We start from the raw sequence: 18,530 nt of genomic DNA, 5'->3' as shown, positions 1-18,530 counted from the left end.
GGCCCCTCGAGCTTTAATATTCTATGTGTCAGACTCGGTTGTCACCGAGCGTGTTTCTGGGCACAGAATGTTCCAGTCAGGATTGTCGCCCAGCCCAGGGGCTCTGCTTGCAAATTTGCACCAGCACTTTTTGTCCTGTGAGCCTGATGGCCCAGGAGGCCCCTGGGCCCCCCTCCTGTGATGCAGGATGCTCACTCACATCTTGGGAAGAAGAGGCTTTGGCTGAGCTGATTCCTATGGTTTCTGTGATGCTGCTGTGGCCAGCCTTCCCTGGCTTTACCAGAATGTGCTGATTTTGTCCTTGAGTCCTCCTAGCTTTAATGAGACTCGCACCCCCCCCCCCCAACTGCAGCCTTTTCTTTGTTGGTGACCAGAGCTGCCATTCTCGGCTATTTATGGGAAAGCTTGTCCTCCAGTTGGCCAGCAGCAGGATAAATTCTGCGGACTTGCGGGAATCCCCTTCGGTTTTCTCCAGTTGTGGGATGATGGGCAGTAAATCATACTTAATGCACTACAGATCCGTCCTGATCAGATTCCACTGCAGGCCCAGTACCTGCAGTTAGGCTCTGAGCTGGGACCCTAGTGATTTCCATCTCCAGAGGGACCCCAACCCTTCTCTGCAGTTCTAGTTTTTATTTTTTTTTTTAAAGATTTTATTTATTTATTTATTTGATGGGGGTGAAGAGAGAGAGAGAGAACAAGCAGGGGGAACAGCAGACAGAAGGAGAGGGAGAAGCAGGCTCCCTGCTGAGTAGGAAGCCTGATTCGGGACTTGATCCCAGGACCCCAGGGTCAAGACCTGAGTTAAAGGCAGATGCTTAACCGACTGAGCCACCCAGGCGTCCCCCCAGTTCTAGTTTTTAATTAAAACTCTTGTTTAAACTGTAGGGGAGTTAGGATAGCCAGCCAGCCAGACATTGCATGGGCCTTAAGTTTTCTCTATTTGCCCTGGTGAGAGGGACCTGCTGACTAGGGAAGGGGGAGGGGCTCATCCTGGCAGCACTGGCAAGAACACAGGCCTCCCCATTGCATGCCTTCTGAGGGCACCCTTCCCTTAAGAGGCATGGGCCCCATGGCAGCCTGGGGAGGCTGAGGGCTGAAGGGTCCACGGAACACACACTCCCTCGGGGACACAGTGGAATGTTCGCCTGACCGGATGTGAAGAGGAGTCCCAGCCGAGAGCTGTATTTCTTATAGTGAATTCTGAGATCTTTTAGGCAGACCGGTTCTGTCTCAGTCCCTTCAAAGCCCAAGACCTTGACTGTTCCTGGGATTGACGGAAGGGGGGCGGTGGCGGTGTAGTCACTAAAGACTCATGGTCTCTCCCTTGGATGCTGAAAGCAGGGAGGTGTCACCTGCTGCTGTGGTCCCCAGCCTGGCCCAGGGAGGGCTAGCGAACCACACAGACCGGTGTAGACGGCCCCCATCCCTCGGGTCTCCCAGCGTCACTACACATGTAACAGGATCTGGCTGGTCAGGTCCCCCTGAAGCCTGGGTCTCTACTCAGTCGGCCAGGCAATCTGGGTGAAGCTTCTGTTTCGTGGTGCCGCCGCCCCGCGCTGTTCCAACGGCACAGATGAGAACAGACGGGACTGCGGATTCCAGAGGCAACTCCTTCCCTTCGTCAAGGAATTACTGGGTAATTTACATCCCTCGAAAGATGCAGGGCAATGGCAGGCCGGGTGTATGCATGTTTAATTTTAAATCCTCCAACCTCCCCTTGACGAGGAGGTGCATTGAAACACAGCATGTTGATATCCTTCAAAGGACTCATTTTCTTGGTGCTTTATTTCTTTAAGGAAAAGCATGAAAGATAGATGAGGAATGGTAGGAGCTGGGGAGGGTTTTGCCTCCCCCGCCCGCATCGTGCAGACATTATCTGCTGTAAAGCTGTCACTGAAGGATGGAGAACTGGCTCTTGGCTGCAGTGGCCCTCAGATAGTGTCAGCGCTGAGCGATGACCCAGCATTTGTTGGCACTCAGCAGACGCCTCTAGGGCGGCCGTGCCAGAATGCTTAGCAGAACCTGGTCAGTGCTCCTGCCTGGGGACTGCAGGGGATGCTGGGGCCGATGTGCAGGGTCCCTGCGGTTGGAGCTCGAACTTTTTTTTTTTTTTTTTTTTTTTGCAAGCATTAATGTCCCTTTGAATCACCAGAGAGTTCTGTAAAAATACAGAGACTGACTCAGTCAGTCTGGGGGTGATCCTGAGAGTCCGCATTTCTAACAAGCTCCCCATGATGCTCCTGGCCCATGAACCATATTTGGAATAGAAAGACCCTAGAGATGGCAGATACCAGCCTCCCTGGGTCCCACCGGGTGGTTGAGCTATGTAGAGCTCAGGCGGGGTAGGGCTTGGCCACCAACCTATGCCACCTGGGGCAGGGGGAGGGCTGTGGGGGCCTCTTGAACACTCTAGGACATGCAGTTATGGGAAGGGGGGGTACTGTCATGGAGGGCCTTTTATTTAGGGTTGGTGTATGGTTTGGCTTCTTTTGCCCCTAGTGAATTTACTTTTCTTTCCTTTTTCTTTTTTTAAGATTTTATTTATTTGGCAGACAGAGCACAAGCAGGGGGATTGAGAGAGGGAGAGGGAGAAGCAGGTTCCCTGCTAAGCAAGAACCCAGACATGGGGCTTGATCCCAGAACCCCAGGATCATGGCCCGAGCTGAAGGCAGACTCTTAACTGATGAGCCACCCGGGTGCCCCTAGGTGTACCTTTCAGTGCTGCTCACATAAGGCCTGTGGGAAAACTGAGTCTGCAGACTCTGAGCTCCTCGGTGGGCACCCTGTGAGGGGGAGGAAGGCAAGCTCAGTGTTCCAGGCCAATCACTGCCCGGCCTCTGAGTGTGTGCCCCGGAGTGTTGGGGGACTGGGGCCCATGTGGGCACCCTGCCTCTCTTGCTGCGGTCAGCTAATCCTCTCCTGCTCACCCGGTCGCTCCCCTAGGTCCCCGGATGAGAAGGAGCTGACGGCAGCCGAGAGTCACCTTCTCTGAGTGCGGCGGAGCGGGGCTGCGTGGCCCAGGAGGCACCCATGCCGAAGAACAGCAAGGTGACACAGCGTGAGCACAGCAACGAACATGTCACGGAGTCGGTGGCCGACCTGCTGGCCCTCGAGGAGCCGGTGGACTATAAGCAAAGCATCCTGAACGTGGCGGGTGAGGCCGGCGGCAAGCAGAAGGCGGCAGATGAGGAGCTGGAGGCCGAGGACCGGCCGGCCTGGAACAGCAAGCTGCAGTACATCCTGGCCCAGATTGGGTTCTCTGTGGGTCTGGGCAACATCTGGAGGTTCCCCTACCTGTGCCAGAAAAATGGAGGCGGTAAGAGGCGGCCCCGCTTGCCCCGACGGCATTCCACAGCCGGGCCAGGCCAAGGCGTGGAAAGGAGCAGCCCTGTGCTGGTGCAGAGCTGGGGCTCTTGGAGGGTGGGGCTCGGGATTCTTGAGGAAGGCTCCCCAGAAAGAGCCAATGGTTAACAGCAAGCAAGAGGCTGCTGGGAGCGGTGACAGCAAGGACACGCGCTCTGGCCCAGGACGGCCCGTGGGCAGACCCCAACGCAGCTGGCCAGCCCAGAGACCCCGTGCAAGTTGCTTGATCTCTCTGTGCCTCTCTGTTCTTCATCTGAAAAATGGGAGTAAGACTCGATCCTGCCTCACGGCAGAGTGGGGAGGATTCAGTGGGCTTTACGTGTGGAATGCTTAACTAACTTGTATCTGAGGCATAGTGAAGAGCAGCGGTTGGCCATTCTAACGAAATGCTTACTGGCTCTGCTTCAGCACTTATTGGATATTAGGCTAAAATGCATGAAATTGCTGGTATTTGAGCGTCTTGGAACAACCAAAATGCCAATTTCATACAATTCAACCACTGATTCCCCCTACACTCTATGTGAGGGAAGAGTCATCATCCTCGTGGTAGGGACTGCCAAACTGAGGCACAGAGAGGTTAGATGACTTGCTCAAGGTCACACAGCTAGTGAAAAAGTAAAGATTCTAAGCTGGACAGGTTGGCCCTGGCAACTGAGTACTCCTGCTGCTGCCTCCCAGGAGGAGGAGGCCTCACACAACCCCTTGTGTTTTAATCCCCCTAGAGGATCTTGCCCCTGGTGTCAAATCCGGGTCGCAGCCCCTGGGCATTATCATCTCCAGCCCCTCTGAGGCAGGCTGGACTGTTCTAAAAGTAATTTGTTTTGAAACCAGGGGAAAAATAACAGAAAATAAAGAGAAAAACCTAGCAGGCTAACGACGATGAATTTACAAGCTGGGACATCTGGGAAAGTGACTTGAGTCAGCAGAGAGCCCTTGTGGCTCTTAGTCCCCGTGGTCTGGGACTGCCCCATGCCAGCCTGATGGTTGGCCACAGCTTTGTAGGCACTTCACCTGACTCCTTCTGTCTCTGCTCCCTGGGGCTCTGGCCATGGAGCCTCTCCCAGAGATGCAGGCCCATTCAGGGACACCCCCTCCTCTCCAGAACACACCTTCTCTGGCTCAGAGGCCAACTCTGGCTGGAGGCTTCCCCTTCTTTCCAATCTCTGTTGAAGGGCAGGAAGTGAGAATGGCCCTTGGAGCCTATATAACTGAGGCCAGAGGCTTTTATCTTTCCACTAGAGCATTTACCATACGCTCTCCATGCTGTGAAAGGTCTTTCCCCGCCCCCGCCCCAATCAGTCGATCGATCAGTCAATCAATCAGTAACTGCCAGTTAGAGATTTTGGTCTGGGTGACGAGGCCAGACTCAGGTCACTGAGAGTGGTTACAAGATCAGCCCAAATCTGGGTGTGTGGTTTTCTTATGTGCTGAGAGATGATGACAACAAGCATCCACTGACGTCGGAGGACACGTCACCTCTGGGACTCCAGTCGGGAACCTCTAACCTTGTCCTTTGCCTGGGCCCTGGGCACTGAATCAGAGTCCCTCTCCCCACCACACACACTCCCAGAGCAGTGGGTTTGCCAAAGCTTTCTTGTTCACGGTGTCACCAGCCCATCGCCCTGGACCTAGACCCCGCAGACAGCCCCCAGAAGAGTTGTTAGCGCTCTGGATTCTGAACTCTCCCTTCCCCGTTCCTGCTCGTGCTCTTCCAACCTGTCTCATTCCTAGAATCCCTTCATATCTCTGCCTTTAACGCTCCCATAGCCTACGAGTATTAGGGTAAGTCATCCCAAACGCTTTCTGGAAGGAGTCAAATGATCCCATTTCAGATAAAGGAAGGAGAAAACTCTTGGTTGGGAGAGAGGCAGCTCTGTGGTTTTGAGCTGTGGGGAAGCCGGACAAACCTGGCTTAAATCTGGGTGGGCCTTCTGGAACTCTGCTTAGCTCCACTTGATGCTGAAGTTTCCTTTGATCTGGTTCTCTTAATTGGCTTTTTTTTTTTTTTCTGTTGAGTTTTATGACAAAGAGGCAACCATTCTGTTCTTTAAATGCTGACTAAGACGAAGTAACTTGTATAATCCTCACAACAGCCCCCCATACCCCACGCCGGCCCGTTCAAAAGGGAGCATGGAAGCCTGTGAATGCGTGCTTTTCTGAGCCAAAGATGGTCACATATCAGCAGTTTCATGTGGCTCTGCCGAATGTTATCATCTTCTTTTAGAAGACCAAAAGTGGCACAGAGAGATCAAGGAATTGGCCCAAAGTCACACAGCTAGTAAGCAGCAGAGCCAGGATTCGGGCTTAGGAGGTCCAGCCCCAGGGGCTGTGTCAGCCCCTACTTGGTATGCATCTCAGCAGGCTGAGACCCAGGTGGTCTTCCAAATCCCAGAAATAACATCAGTGTTTGCCAGAAACAAGACCCAGAGTATAGACCAAGTCGGAGACTGCAGAGATCCAGGAGGTCTCGTAGTTGCCACAGCCCAGCTTCCTAGAGCCTGACACCCTGAGCAGTGCTCCCAGCTGTTGAGAGGGAGGACTCAGAGTTCCCCTAAGTTACTGAAATAGCCAAGGGAATCCCATTGCGTCTCCAAATTGTATTTTCAAAGGCGGCAAGGGTGCATTTCCAAATGATTTCAACAAGGGTTGATAAGAAAAAGGACCTCTGCCTACCCAGAAAGCCTCACCCAGACCCCAGCCCCTGAGCACTGTGGATGACTGGGCCGTGGCGTGCGGAGGAGAGCTGCCGCCAAGTCCGTGCCCTGGGCCCGACCGACTCGGGCCACTGGCCCCAGTGGCAGGTGGCGGCATGCCCGTGGCCAATCTTGGCTGAGAGCCGCTCTATGGACAGCACATATGTGGAGACTCTCCCTGGTTCTTTGGGAGAGAGGAGAGAAGCCTTCACAGAAGACACCAGCCTACCCTTCGGACACCCCGAAACCCACCTCCCTGCACATTTTGCCCCCCTGCCCCCGAGGGGATATGGCTGAAATACAAAACCAGTGAGCCGCGTCCCTTCACTTTTCTGCATGTCACGAGTCTCCTCTTGCATTTCCCCGAACCCCAGAGCAGGAGACAGAACTAGGAGTCCTTCAGGCCTCCTCTCCTTTGGGCGCCAGGATGGCCCTCCTTGTTAGTGACAAGAGGAACTTATGTGTATGTGTGACCGCGTATAGTTGTATGTTAAATGAATTAGATGCTGTCGTGTGAGGCTGGGTGGGTTACCACCCTGGAAGCCTTTGCTGATTAGTTGTGTTGGACTCTGACCCCTCCCTTGGCAGGCCTGGAACTCAGCTGGCCCTCTGGGACTGGTCCGTGTGTGTGTGTGTGTGTGTGTGTGTGTGTGTGCGCGCGCACATGTGCTCACATTGCTCACAGGAACCTGCCGCTCCTGCCTCCCAGATTGTGAACTGTACTGGGATAGGACTATGCTTTCTTTTACCCCCAGATCCCCCTGCTGCTCATGCCTGGCCCAGGGTAGACCTGTAGTAAACAGCGGGCTGTTGCCAAGTGCCACGCCTAGTGCCTGGGAAATGCCTGGTCCTCTAGGGTCGTGAGCAGATTGGCTACATGTGGCATGTCCTGTTTTGGGGGGCAGAGCGGCAGACAGGTGGCTGGGGGTCTTCTGGATACTCCTAGCTTGGTCTGGGGGTGCCGGGTGGCCACCGGAGCCCTGGTGACTGGGGCCGTCTGATGGCTTTGCTAACAAGACTAGGTTGCTGGCACAGCTCTCCGCAGAGATCACTCGTCTGTGTCCAGACACGATTTTAATTCTCCTGCTAAATGCCCTGTCACTTAGAATTGAGACTGCGTCTGCATGGAGGCCAGGGACCGTGAACTTAATTTATCATCTGGAATCTTTATCAAGATCCATTCTGTCTCTCCATGATGATCCTCCCGGCTATGCATTTCCAAACTGTTAATTTCTCTGTCTCATTCCTCCCAATTGGCTGTAGATTCATGGTGATGCTGGTCAGACCCTGTCTTCCTGGAGAGCTTCCAGGCTCTGCCTCCCCGGAGCTGCCCGGTCTGTGGCATCAGCATCTGCTTCAGAGGCGGGCAAGACCATGCCTGGGGTCTGGGCCTCTGGGGGGTGAGGGAGCAGGGCCCACTCCATCTGGGGCTGCTCCTCTGGGGCCAGGAGTGAGTGTGAACAGGTGTCCTCCCAGGACATCAGGAGGCGACCGGGGACTTGACCTGTGAATTTCTGAAGAGATGGTACGGTGTCTGTCTGTCTGTCTGTCTCTGAATCTAACCTTGTGAGCAGTCCTCCCCCAGAATTTCAGATCGGGGGAGTCAAGGGGAAGAAGGGGGGGCAGGGGAGGCAGTGTGTGGTGGTGGGTCACATGTGGGAGCCAGACCCCTCCTGGAGGAGCACAAGGCTTGGAGCAGTTTGAGGACGGTCAGAGGTGCAGGCAAGACTGCAGGACGTGGCCGTCCGCCCTCAGCCTGGTGCCCTACTCTGGATGCCCTCCGACACACCCCTGTCCTCCCCAGGTGCATACCTTGTGCCCTACCTCGTGCTGCTGGTCATCATCGGGATCCCGCTCTTCTTCTTAGAGCTGGCTGTGGGCCAGAGGATCCGCCGTGGCAGCATCGGTGTGTGGCACTACGTGTGTCCCCGCCTTGGGGGCATCGGCTTCTCCAGCTGCATAGTGAGTCGGGGGCCGGCACTGGGCGTGAGCTGGCGGGCCGGGGAGAGCCGCTTCTGGGGGACGGGGTTTGCAGACCAGAGTCTGGGGCCAGATCAAAGTAGGGAGGGAGACCCTGCTCTCGAGAACTGCTTCCAGCTGGCGTCCCAGGGCCATGCATTTCCTACACTGAAAGCGGGCTGTGCTGCCTGGGGCAGGATATAATATTTGGAAATGTTACCAAGGAGGGAAGGCTGGGACATCTCCGCTGGAGTTCTCTGTGGACACGTGGACTGTCCGGGATACCTCTGTCTGCTTACCAGCCCTTCAGCCCCGAGTGAGGGAGGCACTTCCTCTTTCCTTGATTGAAAAGTATTTGCACTGGGCAAGCGTGGGGCCCAGGGAAAGGCCGCCCTGAGGCATGAGGTCTCATTGCCTATTTGCTAGGCACAGAACAGAGTAGGAGAAGGTCTCAGACAAGAGCCCTGTGGCCCAACCAGGAGGGGTGAAGCTTAGGAACAGTGGGAGACAAGGATCAGCATAAGAGAGCTGGGCCCCTGCAGGTGGAAGGGGTCTCTCAGCAGCCAGATCGTGTGAAAGCATGGCTTTTGGAGAAACCGCTCAGACCTTCAATCCGAATTGACACCTTCCTCTTCTAAGTAGAATTCTACCAAGACTAGTGATCATGTTTCAAAGACACGAGAAGTGACATCTTTCTGGGGGCAGGCTGCTGCCAGGACCAAAGAGAGCGGTGTCCTGAGGGGAGGGAGGACACAAGACACCAGTAGGAAGCATCCGCAGGGCCTTCAGAGCCGTTCAGTCTGGGGCCGTTGTTTGGGGACACAAAGGCTGTGCAGGCCTCCACAGTCCCAAAGGGTAACTCTGCAACTGTCACCCCGAGTCATCAGGAAATGATGGGGAAATGCTTTAAGCATCTTAGAAGAATTTCAAACTGGAAAGGATTAACATTTTAAGAGTTCATTGCTTAGAGGAGAGATCTTTAATATCTGAAGCATTCCTCTGTGGATTCCCTGAATACCGGATGAACAGAGGATTAGGAGGAGGCCCTCAGAGCCCCTTCCTCCTCCTCCTCTTCCTCCTGCAAGGGAGGCCTGTGGACTTGGGGTGGGGGTGAGGGTGGGGACTGCGGCCTTCATGACCCCTCCCCCCACCATGGACCCTTGTCCTCAGGTCTGCCTCTTTGTTGGGCTGTATTATAACGTGATCATCGGGTGGAGTATCTTCTACTTCTTCAAGTCTTTCCAGTACCCGCTGCCATGGAGCGAATGTCCCGTCATCAGGAATGGGACTGTGGCAGGCAAGTATGGGACCCCCCTGAGTAGGACCACCCTGGGGACCCCAGCCAGCCCGTCCCAGGAAGGGCTTGAAGGAGCCTAAGAGGCTTGGGCACAGGTTTGGGATTTCATTAACTCGTCACCTTGTATTAGACACCTCCCCTCTCTGGTCCATTCTGATGGCCCTTGCCAGCCTGTCCCATAGAGTTCTTAGGGGGATTGAATGAAATGAGTGTAGGGAAAACTCTGGAAAGTGTGGCTTTTGTTTAGTTGTTTTTAGTAGTCCTGTGTTACTCAAATACCATCCTATCTGGAAACAGCCTTACTTTGCATGCCAATCTTATAAAAGGCTGGATGATTTATCCTACCTCACCAATGGGTAAACTGAGGTCCAGAAGTGACTTTCCTGTGTTCACACCAGGATCTGAGATGAGACACCAGAGGTCTGGCTCCTAGCTCAGGACCTTTCCTGAGGAACTTGGGGCCAGCTCTGCCTGATCCTTACTGTCCTCCACAGATGGAAGCGGGAAGGGGTGGCATGTGGGAATTCAGCCCGATCCATGTGTCCCGAAGCCTCCTGGGCCCCATCTGGAGCCCCATCTGGAATCTTCAGGGTCTGCCAGATCCTGGCTAGCCCACAAGGAGCACAGCACCCCCCTCCGCTAGCCACACTCAGCCAGCCGCTCACCCGCTGCCGCCCTGGGTGGGGATCAGGCACAGGAGGTGACCCCACAGTCCTGCCTGAGGGGGCCTTTGTTATTGTTCCAGTGGTGGAGGCAGAGTGTGAGAAGAGCTCAGCCACTACCTACTTCTGGTACCGAGAGGCCCTGGACATCTCCAACTCCATCTCGGAGAGCGGCGGCCTCAACTGGAAGATGACCCTGTGTCTCCTGGTGGCCTGGAGCATCGTGGGTATGGCCGTCGTCAAGGGCATCCAGTCCTCGGGGAAGGTGAGTCGGGAAAGGAGTCCGACCCGCACAGGCAGCTGCAGAACAGCATGGCAGGCAGGGGGCTGAGGACCCTGGGTTCTGCCATGCCATGCAGGGTCTGCTGAGTGGGCTTGGCCTCTTGGAGGCTCAAGATGATGACACGGGTCCACCGCCATGGGCGCGATGGGTGTGTCACGGCTGTGTCCCTGTTCCCTATGAACAGCCCACCAGGATTGGCTGGGAGAGGGCTTGTGGAAAATCAGGGCTTGACCCCCAGCCACCTCTGGGATCATATACCTCAGTCCTGCTCCACAGACTTTAAAGAGGAAGAAAGCTAGGAGTACAGACCCAGGGATGTTCGTCGAGATCCTAGTCCCTTAGGTTCCCAAGCAAAAGGCCTAGAAGAGCATTCCCTGAGCAGGTTTTGGTGAAAATCGGCAGCTCACCGTGTGTGAACTAAAGGGTGCCTGGAGCAAGCAGCTGCTGTGAGTGAAGAGGCCTGGGGCATCTGAGGGTGGCTTTCCCCTACTCTCTCAGGACGTAGTCCAGCCAACCCCACACACCCCCTTCAAGTGAGGGCCCTTTCTTCTTTGTGACATATCAGTATTCCTGGACTGCCAAAGCCATGGCTCTATCCGTCCGTTCTACAGATGAGGAAACTGAGGCCCAGAGCCGGGAAAGCCCCTCCCCTGAGGTCACACAGCCAGTCAGTCCCAGAGCTGGAAGGCTCCAGGTTCCATAATGTGCTTCTCAAGTAGGGAAGCTAAGCTCTGGGAAGGTAACTTGGTCTCAGCCAACCCCTCTTCCCTCTCCACAGGCCAAAATAGTAGCTGACACTTGGGGGAATTTATCAGGTACTGCCATACATATGAACACTTTTGGTCCACAGCAGTCTTATTGAGTTCAGAAGCCTTACACCCATTTCATAGATGCACAAACAGAGGCACACAGAGGTTACATGAATAGCTCAGGATCCCATGGTAGGTAAATGGCAGAGCCAGGATCAGAACTCAGGTGCTCTAGCTCTGGACGCATACATGCTTACACCTTCAACATCATCCCACCCAAACAGTCTTCTTGAATTGTTTCAGCACAGCAGATGTGCTGTGAGCATCTCTTTCCTGGGCAGCTCTCTGCCAGGGGGATATAGAAATGCATGAGAAATGCACGTGCTGGAAAACAGCGGGTGATGTATAATCACAAGAGGCAGGACCTTCTCTGATGTTTTGGCTTGGGAGCCATGCCTGTAACCTCCCGGATGCCTTCCATCAAAGGAACTCTGAGGACAGGGGAGAGCCTTAGGGGGTCCACTGGAGTCAGGGATCGAAGAGCGGGCATGAGACATGAAAAAGTGAGGAGGGGAGAGGAGAGGCTTCCTCGCCCCCTTGGCGGCCCTTGGGGGTGGGGAGGCTGCAGGCCCGGCCCTGCCAGCTCTCGAAAGGGGGAGGCTAGCCCCAGGCACAGCCATGCTGACTCCAGCTTGTCTGTGCTCCTGCTTCTGCCTGGGCTCAGTGCCAGGTGTGTGGTGGTTTTGGCCCTGTGCCCAGGGGTCCCAGGGCTTCTCTTTTTGCTGCCATCAGAGGAGGCTCGGGTGCTCTGACTGTGAGCGGGGAGGGGGATGCCCCAGCTGTGAGCAGGGAGACGGTGCTGGCCGCAGGGGGGGCCCTCTGCCCCACTGTAGGTCCCTGTCCTCTCTGTAGGTGATGTACTTCAGCTCCCTCTTCCCCTACGTGGTGCTCGCCTGCTTCCTGGTCCGGGGACTGCTGCTGCGAGGGGCCGTCGATGGCATTCTGCACATGTTCACCCCCAAGGTAAGCGTCTGGGGGCACTGACAGCTCTGGTGGGCCTGGCCAGCATCCTGCAATTTCACACTCACTGAGGACCTGTCATGGGTCAAGCAGTCATCACAGACCCCTGGAGGCATGCACTGGGGAAGGGGCATGCACCTGCCCCCTAGGTTCCAATGAGAGGGATAGCGTGTCAGTTTGGGTGGAACCGGAGGGAAGCTTCAGGGAGGGCATGACCTGGAAGCAGATCCTATTTCAACAAACGGCCGTTGGACATTGCAGTCAAAGGAAGGGCAGGAGCAAGTGTGGAAAAGCACTGGGTATGCTTGAGGCCCTGGTGGGAAGGCAGGTTTGGCTGGGGCATGGGCGGTTTCATCACTGGATCTGTGACAGCAAGAACCAAGGAGATGCCTAAGAAAAGTTATCTCCCTGCCGGGAATCCCAGCTTGGTCCCAAATCAGGGGAACAGTGTTACTGTTTTATTCAGGATACTAGACCATGCGGGGCACGATTTTACCCTTACCAAATCCATTCCTTTCATCTCTCACTTCATCCTCCCATAGCCCAGCGAGGGGCCGCTGGGCACATTTCACAGGGCTGTCACAGGGCCATAGGCATCCTGAAGATCTACACTCAGGTTTCTTGATGGTGGCCTTGCCTCTGTATTCCCCCCGGCCATGGCTGGCATGGGCCGGTCCCCTGAGGAGTTAGGGGATTGCAAACGCAGACTGGGAGGCCTTCAAGGTGCCCCAAGCCATGTAACTTAGGAACCCCAGCGGGAAAGGCTGGGGATGTCCACCTCCAAATACCAACCTATCAGTGAGCAGCCAGCTCCTCGGTGAGACTAGGCTGCGGTCATGGGTCAGAATGCCACCATCTTGAGGCCCCGAACCTTGGTCCTCAACAGTGCCGTGTCACACACGTGCTCACCTACACTGGTGCTCACACGGGAAGTTCATAGAGATGACAGGGACTAGAACCCAGATCCGATGGGGAATCCTTGTTCCCTCCCAGCGGCAGGTCCCCGGATGTTGGGGGATGGCAGTGAGTAAGACACACAGCACTCATATTCGTCAGGTAGGAAATAATGCTGGCTCCCAGCAGTCTTGGATGTAATATTTGAGGCTGAAGTGGGCCACCTGAGCCATGCGGCTGCCATGAGGTCATTGTGAACCTGTGATACCCTACAAAGAAGCAAAATGCAAACCTGGCACGTTTGGGGGGGAGAAACGGCCATGGGAAGAAAGCTAGTGGTTTTTATGACTTACTTCTACTGTATTTCTAGAATGAGGATCAGTCTAACCTTTTCACTTGAGTCTTTTAGTTATACTTTTCTGGGCTTTGGGAGGAAACGGTATACTCTGGAGATGTTCATAAAAAGGGAGAGTCACACATGTCTCCAAATGGGCGGGCCCCTTGGTGGCATCCATCTTGAGAGAGCCCAGGACGGGATGGATTCACGAGACTGGCTTCTGGTCCCAGCACACACAGTACAGCTCCCCATTTGACTCAGACACTCTTTCAAACATCTCTTTAATCATACAATGTCTCAGGCATGTAAACATACACATATATAATAATATAATAAACATTGGAGAGGCCATAAAATATTACAGAGACCATAAAAGTGTCCTCATAGCCTGCCCTGATCCCATATCTTTCCAACCCTAAAGATAAGCACTATCCTGAACGTGGGGTGTATCCTCCTAATACATTTCTCTTTCTCTCTCTCTCTTTTTAAGATTTTATTTATTTGAAAGAGAGAGAATGAGAGAGAGAGAGCATGAGAGGGGAGAGGGGCAGAGGGAGAAACAGATTCCCCACTGAGCGAGGAGCCCAATGCAGGCCTCGATCCTGGGACTCCAGGACCATGACCTGAGCAAAGGCAGTTGCTTAACCAACTGAGCCACTCAGGCACCCCCTCCTAATACATTTCTTAAAATACATGTATTTTATTTCGTAATGCATGTATGCATATGTGTAAACAACATACCGCATTTGTGTGTACTTTCAAAAGTGGCATCATGTTATAATGCATCTTCCTGTGGCTTGCTTTGGCTTTTATTTTTGCTCAGCACTGGTACTTGAGATTTATTTCGAGTGCTGTTTGCAGCTCTAGTTCATCCATCTTCCCTGCTGTGTCGTAGTCCACTGTAGCACTAAACTGTGCTCATGTGTGAGCACGTGAGGTTCATTTATATTGTTTCCAGCTTTCCCCATGGCTAGTAATGCTACAGTAGACGTTATTACACAGGTCTCCACTTGCACAATTTTCCCGAGGGTGTCTGTGTTTAGGAGTGGAATTGCCATCTCAAAGGGTACATGTACCTTCAGTTATGCTAGAAGGTGGCCACACTGCTCTTCAAAATGGCAGCCAAGGTCAACACTCCCACCAGCTGTATGGGAGAATCCCTGTGGCTCCGGGGACTTCTGTTTTTGCCACTCAGATGGTTGCAAGATGGTGGGTGTGCCCTTGGAACAATAGAAGACCCTCCTTTCAAAAACCTTTTCCTGAATGTTAAGGAAACGGCGGGATACCACTTCAGCATCTGCAGGGGAGCAGAGTCCTCCTGAAGTGAAGTTTAAAGAAACGGAACCCAGAAGGCCCTAGAAGAGCCAGGTCATCAAGACCCAGCAGGTGGCCCTGACCCATCTAGCTCTTGGGACTTTTAGTCTGGATAGAGCCTGTGGGCTTGTCTGAGCAGTTCTTTGGGGGCAGCCCTTGTCCTTGGAAGGCCTAACTTTTCCGTCAAGGATTCCTTTCATAGCCTGTGCTGCAGGTAAAGCTAGTAATGATGGCTGGGTGATGCCATTATTTACAAATTCCTCCAAGTCATCTACAAGAAAGGTGGATCCACTCTCAGAAATTGTCTTCTGACTGTCCATACCGGGCAGTCTACTCTTGTAGAGCTGGGACTATTCCAGCACAGGATTGGTGAGGTATGAGGAACCCTGAAACCATTTCAAGTTCCTGACCTAGAACAGTGCTATTAAATACTAGGGTCATTGTACACAGCTGCTCAGGCTGTGCACTGCTCCATTTATATCAACCATAATGGGAATGAAATCCCTAGGGGTCATGCCATTTGGCAGCCATGGCAGAGTCCAAGAGGACTTTTGGCCAGGGCATCTCTGAATCCACTTGAAAAAAGCATAGACTCTCTGTGGATATGCTGAATGTCCTCTTGCAAATTCTTCAAACATCAGGAACAATGCAGTGTGGCCAGGGTACCATGATGACCCACTAGCATCTTTGATGGGACAATAACTCATGTTGATGGCTAATTAAGTTCTTGGATTCCTTGGGCAACCTCTCTCCTGATAACTTTCTTTCCACCAAAGAAAAACCCAAGTGGGGCACCTGGGTGGCTCAGTGGGTTAAGCCTCTGCTTTCAGCTCAGGTCATGATCCCAGGGTCCTGGGATCGAGTCCCACATAGGGCTCTCTGCTCAGCAGGGAGCCTGCTTCCCCCTCTCTCTCTGCCTGCCTCTCTGCCTACTTGTGATCTCTCTCTCTCTCTCTCTGTGTCAAATAAATAAATAAGATCTTTAAAAAAAAAAGAAAGAAAGAAAAACCCAAGTTAGCATGGAGGGCCACAGAATTCACCATGTGACTTTCTCAACACAAAGTCGTTGCAGATTATGGTAGACTTCTCACCACTAAAACTTGCAGAAAGTGTTTATCAAAATTACAGCTGTTCATGTCCTTTGGCCCAGCAATTCCACTCCCAGGTACTTGTCCTACTGATATATTCACTCATAAGCAAACTGATCTGTGCACAACATTGGTCACTACAGCCCGTGTTTTAGTGGCAAAAGATTGAAAACAACCTGAATGGCCATCATTCATTTATCCCTTCATTCCATAAAGGTTCACTGGATGCCTGTTATGTTCCAGGCTCTGTTGTGGGTCCAGCTCTGGGCCAAGCAGACAAACTTCCCAAGCCTCCTGGATCTTGTATTTTAGGAAGGCAGACAATACAAGAGTAAGGAGTTGTTGGGTGGTGTTGCTAAGGAGAAAAATAAAGCAGAGAAAGAAGGATTAGGGACACCAAGGAGAGGGGTTGCTTCAGCTAGGGCTCAAGGAGGGCCTCCCTGAGAAAGTGGCAAAAAAAAATAAAGACGTGGGAGATGGGGGAGCAGGCTGTGTGGATATCTGGAAGTAGTACATTCCATTCTGGAGGGAGCAGTAAGCAAAAGGCCTTGAGATTGGATGTGTCTGGCGTCCAATTCAAGGAGGCGATTGGATCTGGAATGGGAGGGGAGAGAGGTAAGGACAGGTGGTCAAGGAGGTCATGGGAGGCAGATCATGAGGGTCTTGTGGGCCAGGGGTGACTTTGGTGTTTACTCTTGGTGAAATGGAAGCCATCAGAGATTCTAAACAGAGGAGCAATATGGTCTGACTTCTGTCTTTGAAGGATCCCTCTGGCTGCTATAGAGAACCTGAGGGGACAAGGGTGGAATGGGAAGACCTGCCAGACAGCTCCATCCAGGTGACAGGTGACTGTGATTTGAGTCCAGGTGATGGCAATGGAAGTGATGAGAAGTCGTTGGATTGAGGATACATTTAGGAAGTAGGGTCAACATGATTTGTTGTTGGATTGGACCTGAGGGGCAAGAGAAAGAGAATGGTCAAGGGTGATTCCAACATCTTTTGACCGAACATCTAGAAGCATGGAGTCGTTATTTATGGAGAAGAGGGAAAATGATGAGAGGAGCAGGTTCAAGACTACTGTTTTGGACATGGCAGGTCCAAAATGTCTAATAGATATCCAAGTGGAGGGGCCCTGGGTGGCCAGTCCATTAAGCATCTCTGCCTTCAGCTCAAGTCATTGTCCCAGGGTCCTGGGATCGAGCCCCACATTAGGCTCCCTGCTTAGCAGGGAGCCTGCTTCTCCCTCTCCCTCTGCTTCTCCCCTGCCTGTGTTTGTTTGTGCACTTTCTCTCTGTCAAATAAATAATAAATACAATCTTAAAAAAACAAAAGGTAGGGGCACCTGGGTGGCTCAGTGGGTTAAAGCTTCTGCCTTCGGCTCAGGTCATGATCCCAGAGTCCTGGGATCAAGCCCCACATCAGGCTCTCTGCTCAGCAGGGAGCCTGCTTCCTCCTCTCTCTCTCTCTGCCTGCCTCTTTGCCTACTTGTGATCTCTGTCTGTCAAATAAATAAATAAGAATCTTTAAAAAAAAAAAAGATATTCAAGTGGAGATGTTGAGTAGGCAGTTGGAAAGATGAGTCTGCAGGTCAGGTGGAGGTATAAATTTGGGAATCAGAGAATTTGAAACTGTGGACTAATGAAAGTCACCTATAGAATGAACATAGAGAAGAGGACTGAGCATCAGGACCCAGCATTTAGGGTTTGGAGGAAGGGTAGCGGGAAGAGGAAGAGGAGGAAGAAGGGGAGAGAGATGTGGATATGTCGATCCCAGAGGCAGAGAGGAGCAACTTCTTTAAGGAGGGAAAGGTCAGCTATGTCCGAAGCTGCTGAGAGGTCAGGCGATGGGCCTGACCCATCAGAAAATGAGCAGTGCACCTGGCTGCAGAGGGGTCCCCGGTGCGCTCAACAAGAGCTGTTTTGGTGGAGTGCTGAGGACAAAGTCTGAGTGTGGTGGGTTCAAGGGAAAATGGGACATGAGGAATTAGGAGACAAGTGGTAAAGACTACTTGTTTTCAGGAGTTTTGCTCTACAGGGAACAGAGAAATGAGAAAGGGGTGGACACTGGAGAGGGCCATGGGATCAAGGATGTTAGTATCTCATCCAGCAATTCCATTCCTAGGCACATTTCCAAGAGAACCCAAAACACGTTCGCATGAGAACTTGTACACAAATGTTCCTGGCAGCATTGTTCAGAAGAGCCAAAAAGTAGAAGCAGCTCAAACGTCCGTGAACAGATGAATGGAAAAATCAAGAATGGTGTGTTTATGGGTTGGAATGTGATTAGGCCATAAGTGGGAATGACGTACTGGCACCTGCTACAACACAGGTGGACCCCGAACACATCAGGCTTAAGTGAAAGAAGCCAGTTGCCAGAGACCACATATCATGTGGTTCCATTTACATGAAACATCCAGAATAGGCAAATCTGTAGAGACAGGAAGCAGACTAGGGGTTGCTTAGGGCTGAGTTTTGGGGGAGGTTGGAGGAGGAATGGGAGTGACCGTTAATGCGTGTGGGTTTTCTTTTTAGGGTGTGAAGAAGTTCTAAAATTGGTCGTGGCAATGGCTGCCCAACTCTGTGATACGCTAAGAACTGTTAAATTGTACACTTTTTAAAAATCCAGCACAGAGTGGGAAATCACTGCTCTTGGGTGGAGTGAACCAGAGTGCTTGAATGAGCGGGAGAGGTGGGACCCGGTGCCCAGCTGGAGGACGCGGGGGAGTGTGTCGTTTTGTCTGGGAAGGAGGAAGTGAGGGCATCAGTTGAGAGTCCGAATGGTGGAGGGGTGGTGGGGGCCTAAGGAAGGGTGAGTGTGAGGTGACGGTGCAGGGGATGGGGAAGGCGTGCAGCACAGTGGAGTGGGGGG

At 52.9% G+C, this 18,530-nt stretch overlaps 1 protein-coding gene across 1 annotated transcript in view; it reads left to right on the top strand.

The window, feature by feature from the left end:
• The window catches only part of SLC6A17 (solute carrier family 6 member 17), a 49,361-nt gene that overhangs the window by 13,533 nt on the left and 17,298 nt on the right, over nt 1-18,530 (top strand). Inside the window, exons 2-6 of the mRNA XM_082687473.1 lie at nt 2,947-3,319; nt 7,864-8,021; nt 9,189-9,315; nt 10,061-10,242; nt 11,922-12,032. Coding sequence (XP_082543599.1) covers nt 3,034-3,319; nt 7,864-8,021; nt 9,189-9,315; nt 10,061-10,242; nt 11,922-12,032 — 864 coding nt within the window. The 5' untranslated portion in view covers nt 2,947-3,033. The remainder of the gene's footprint in view (nt 1-2,946; nt 3,320-7,863; nt 8,022-9,188; nt 9,316-10,060; nt 10,243-11,921; nt 12,033-18,530) is intronic.

Source organism: Mustela nivalis, assembly GCF_964662115.1.
Source record: "Mustela nivalis genome assembly, chromosome: 10".
NCBI classification, from domain to species: Eukaryota; Metazoa; Chordata; class Mammalia; order Carnivora; family Mustelidae; genus Mustela; species Mustela nivalis.
This window is presented reverse-complemented; position numbering and strand designations above follow the sequence as displayed.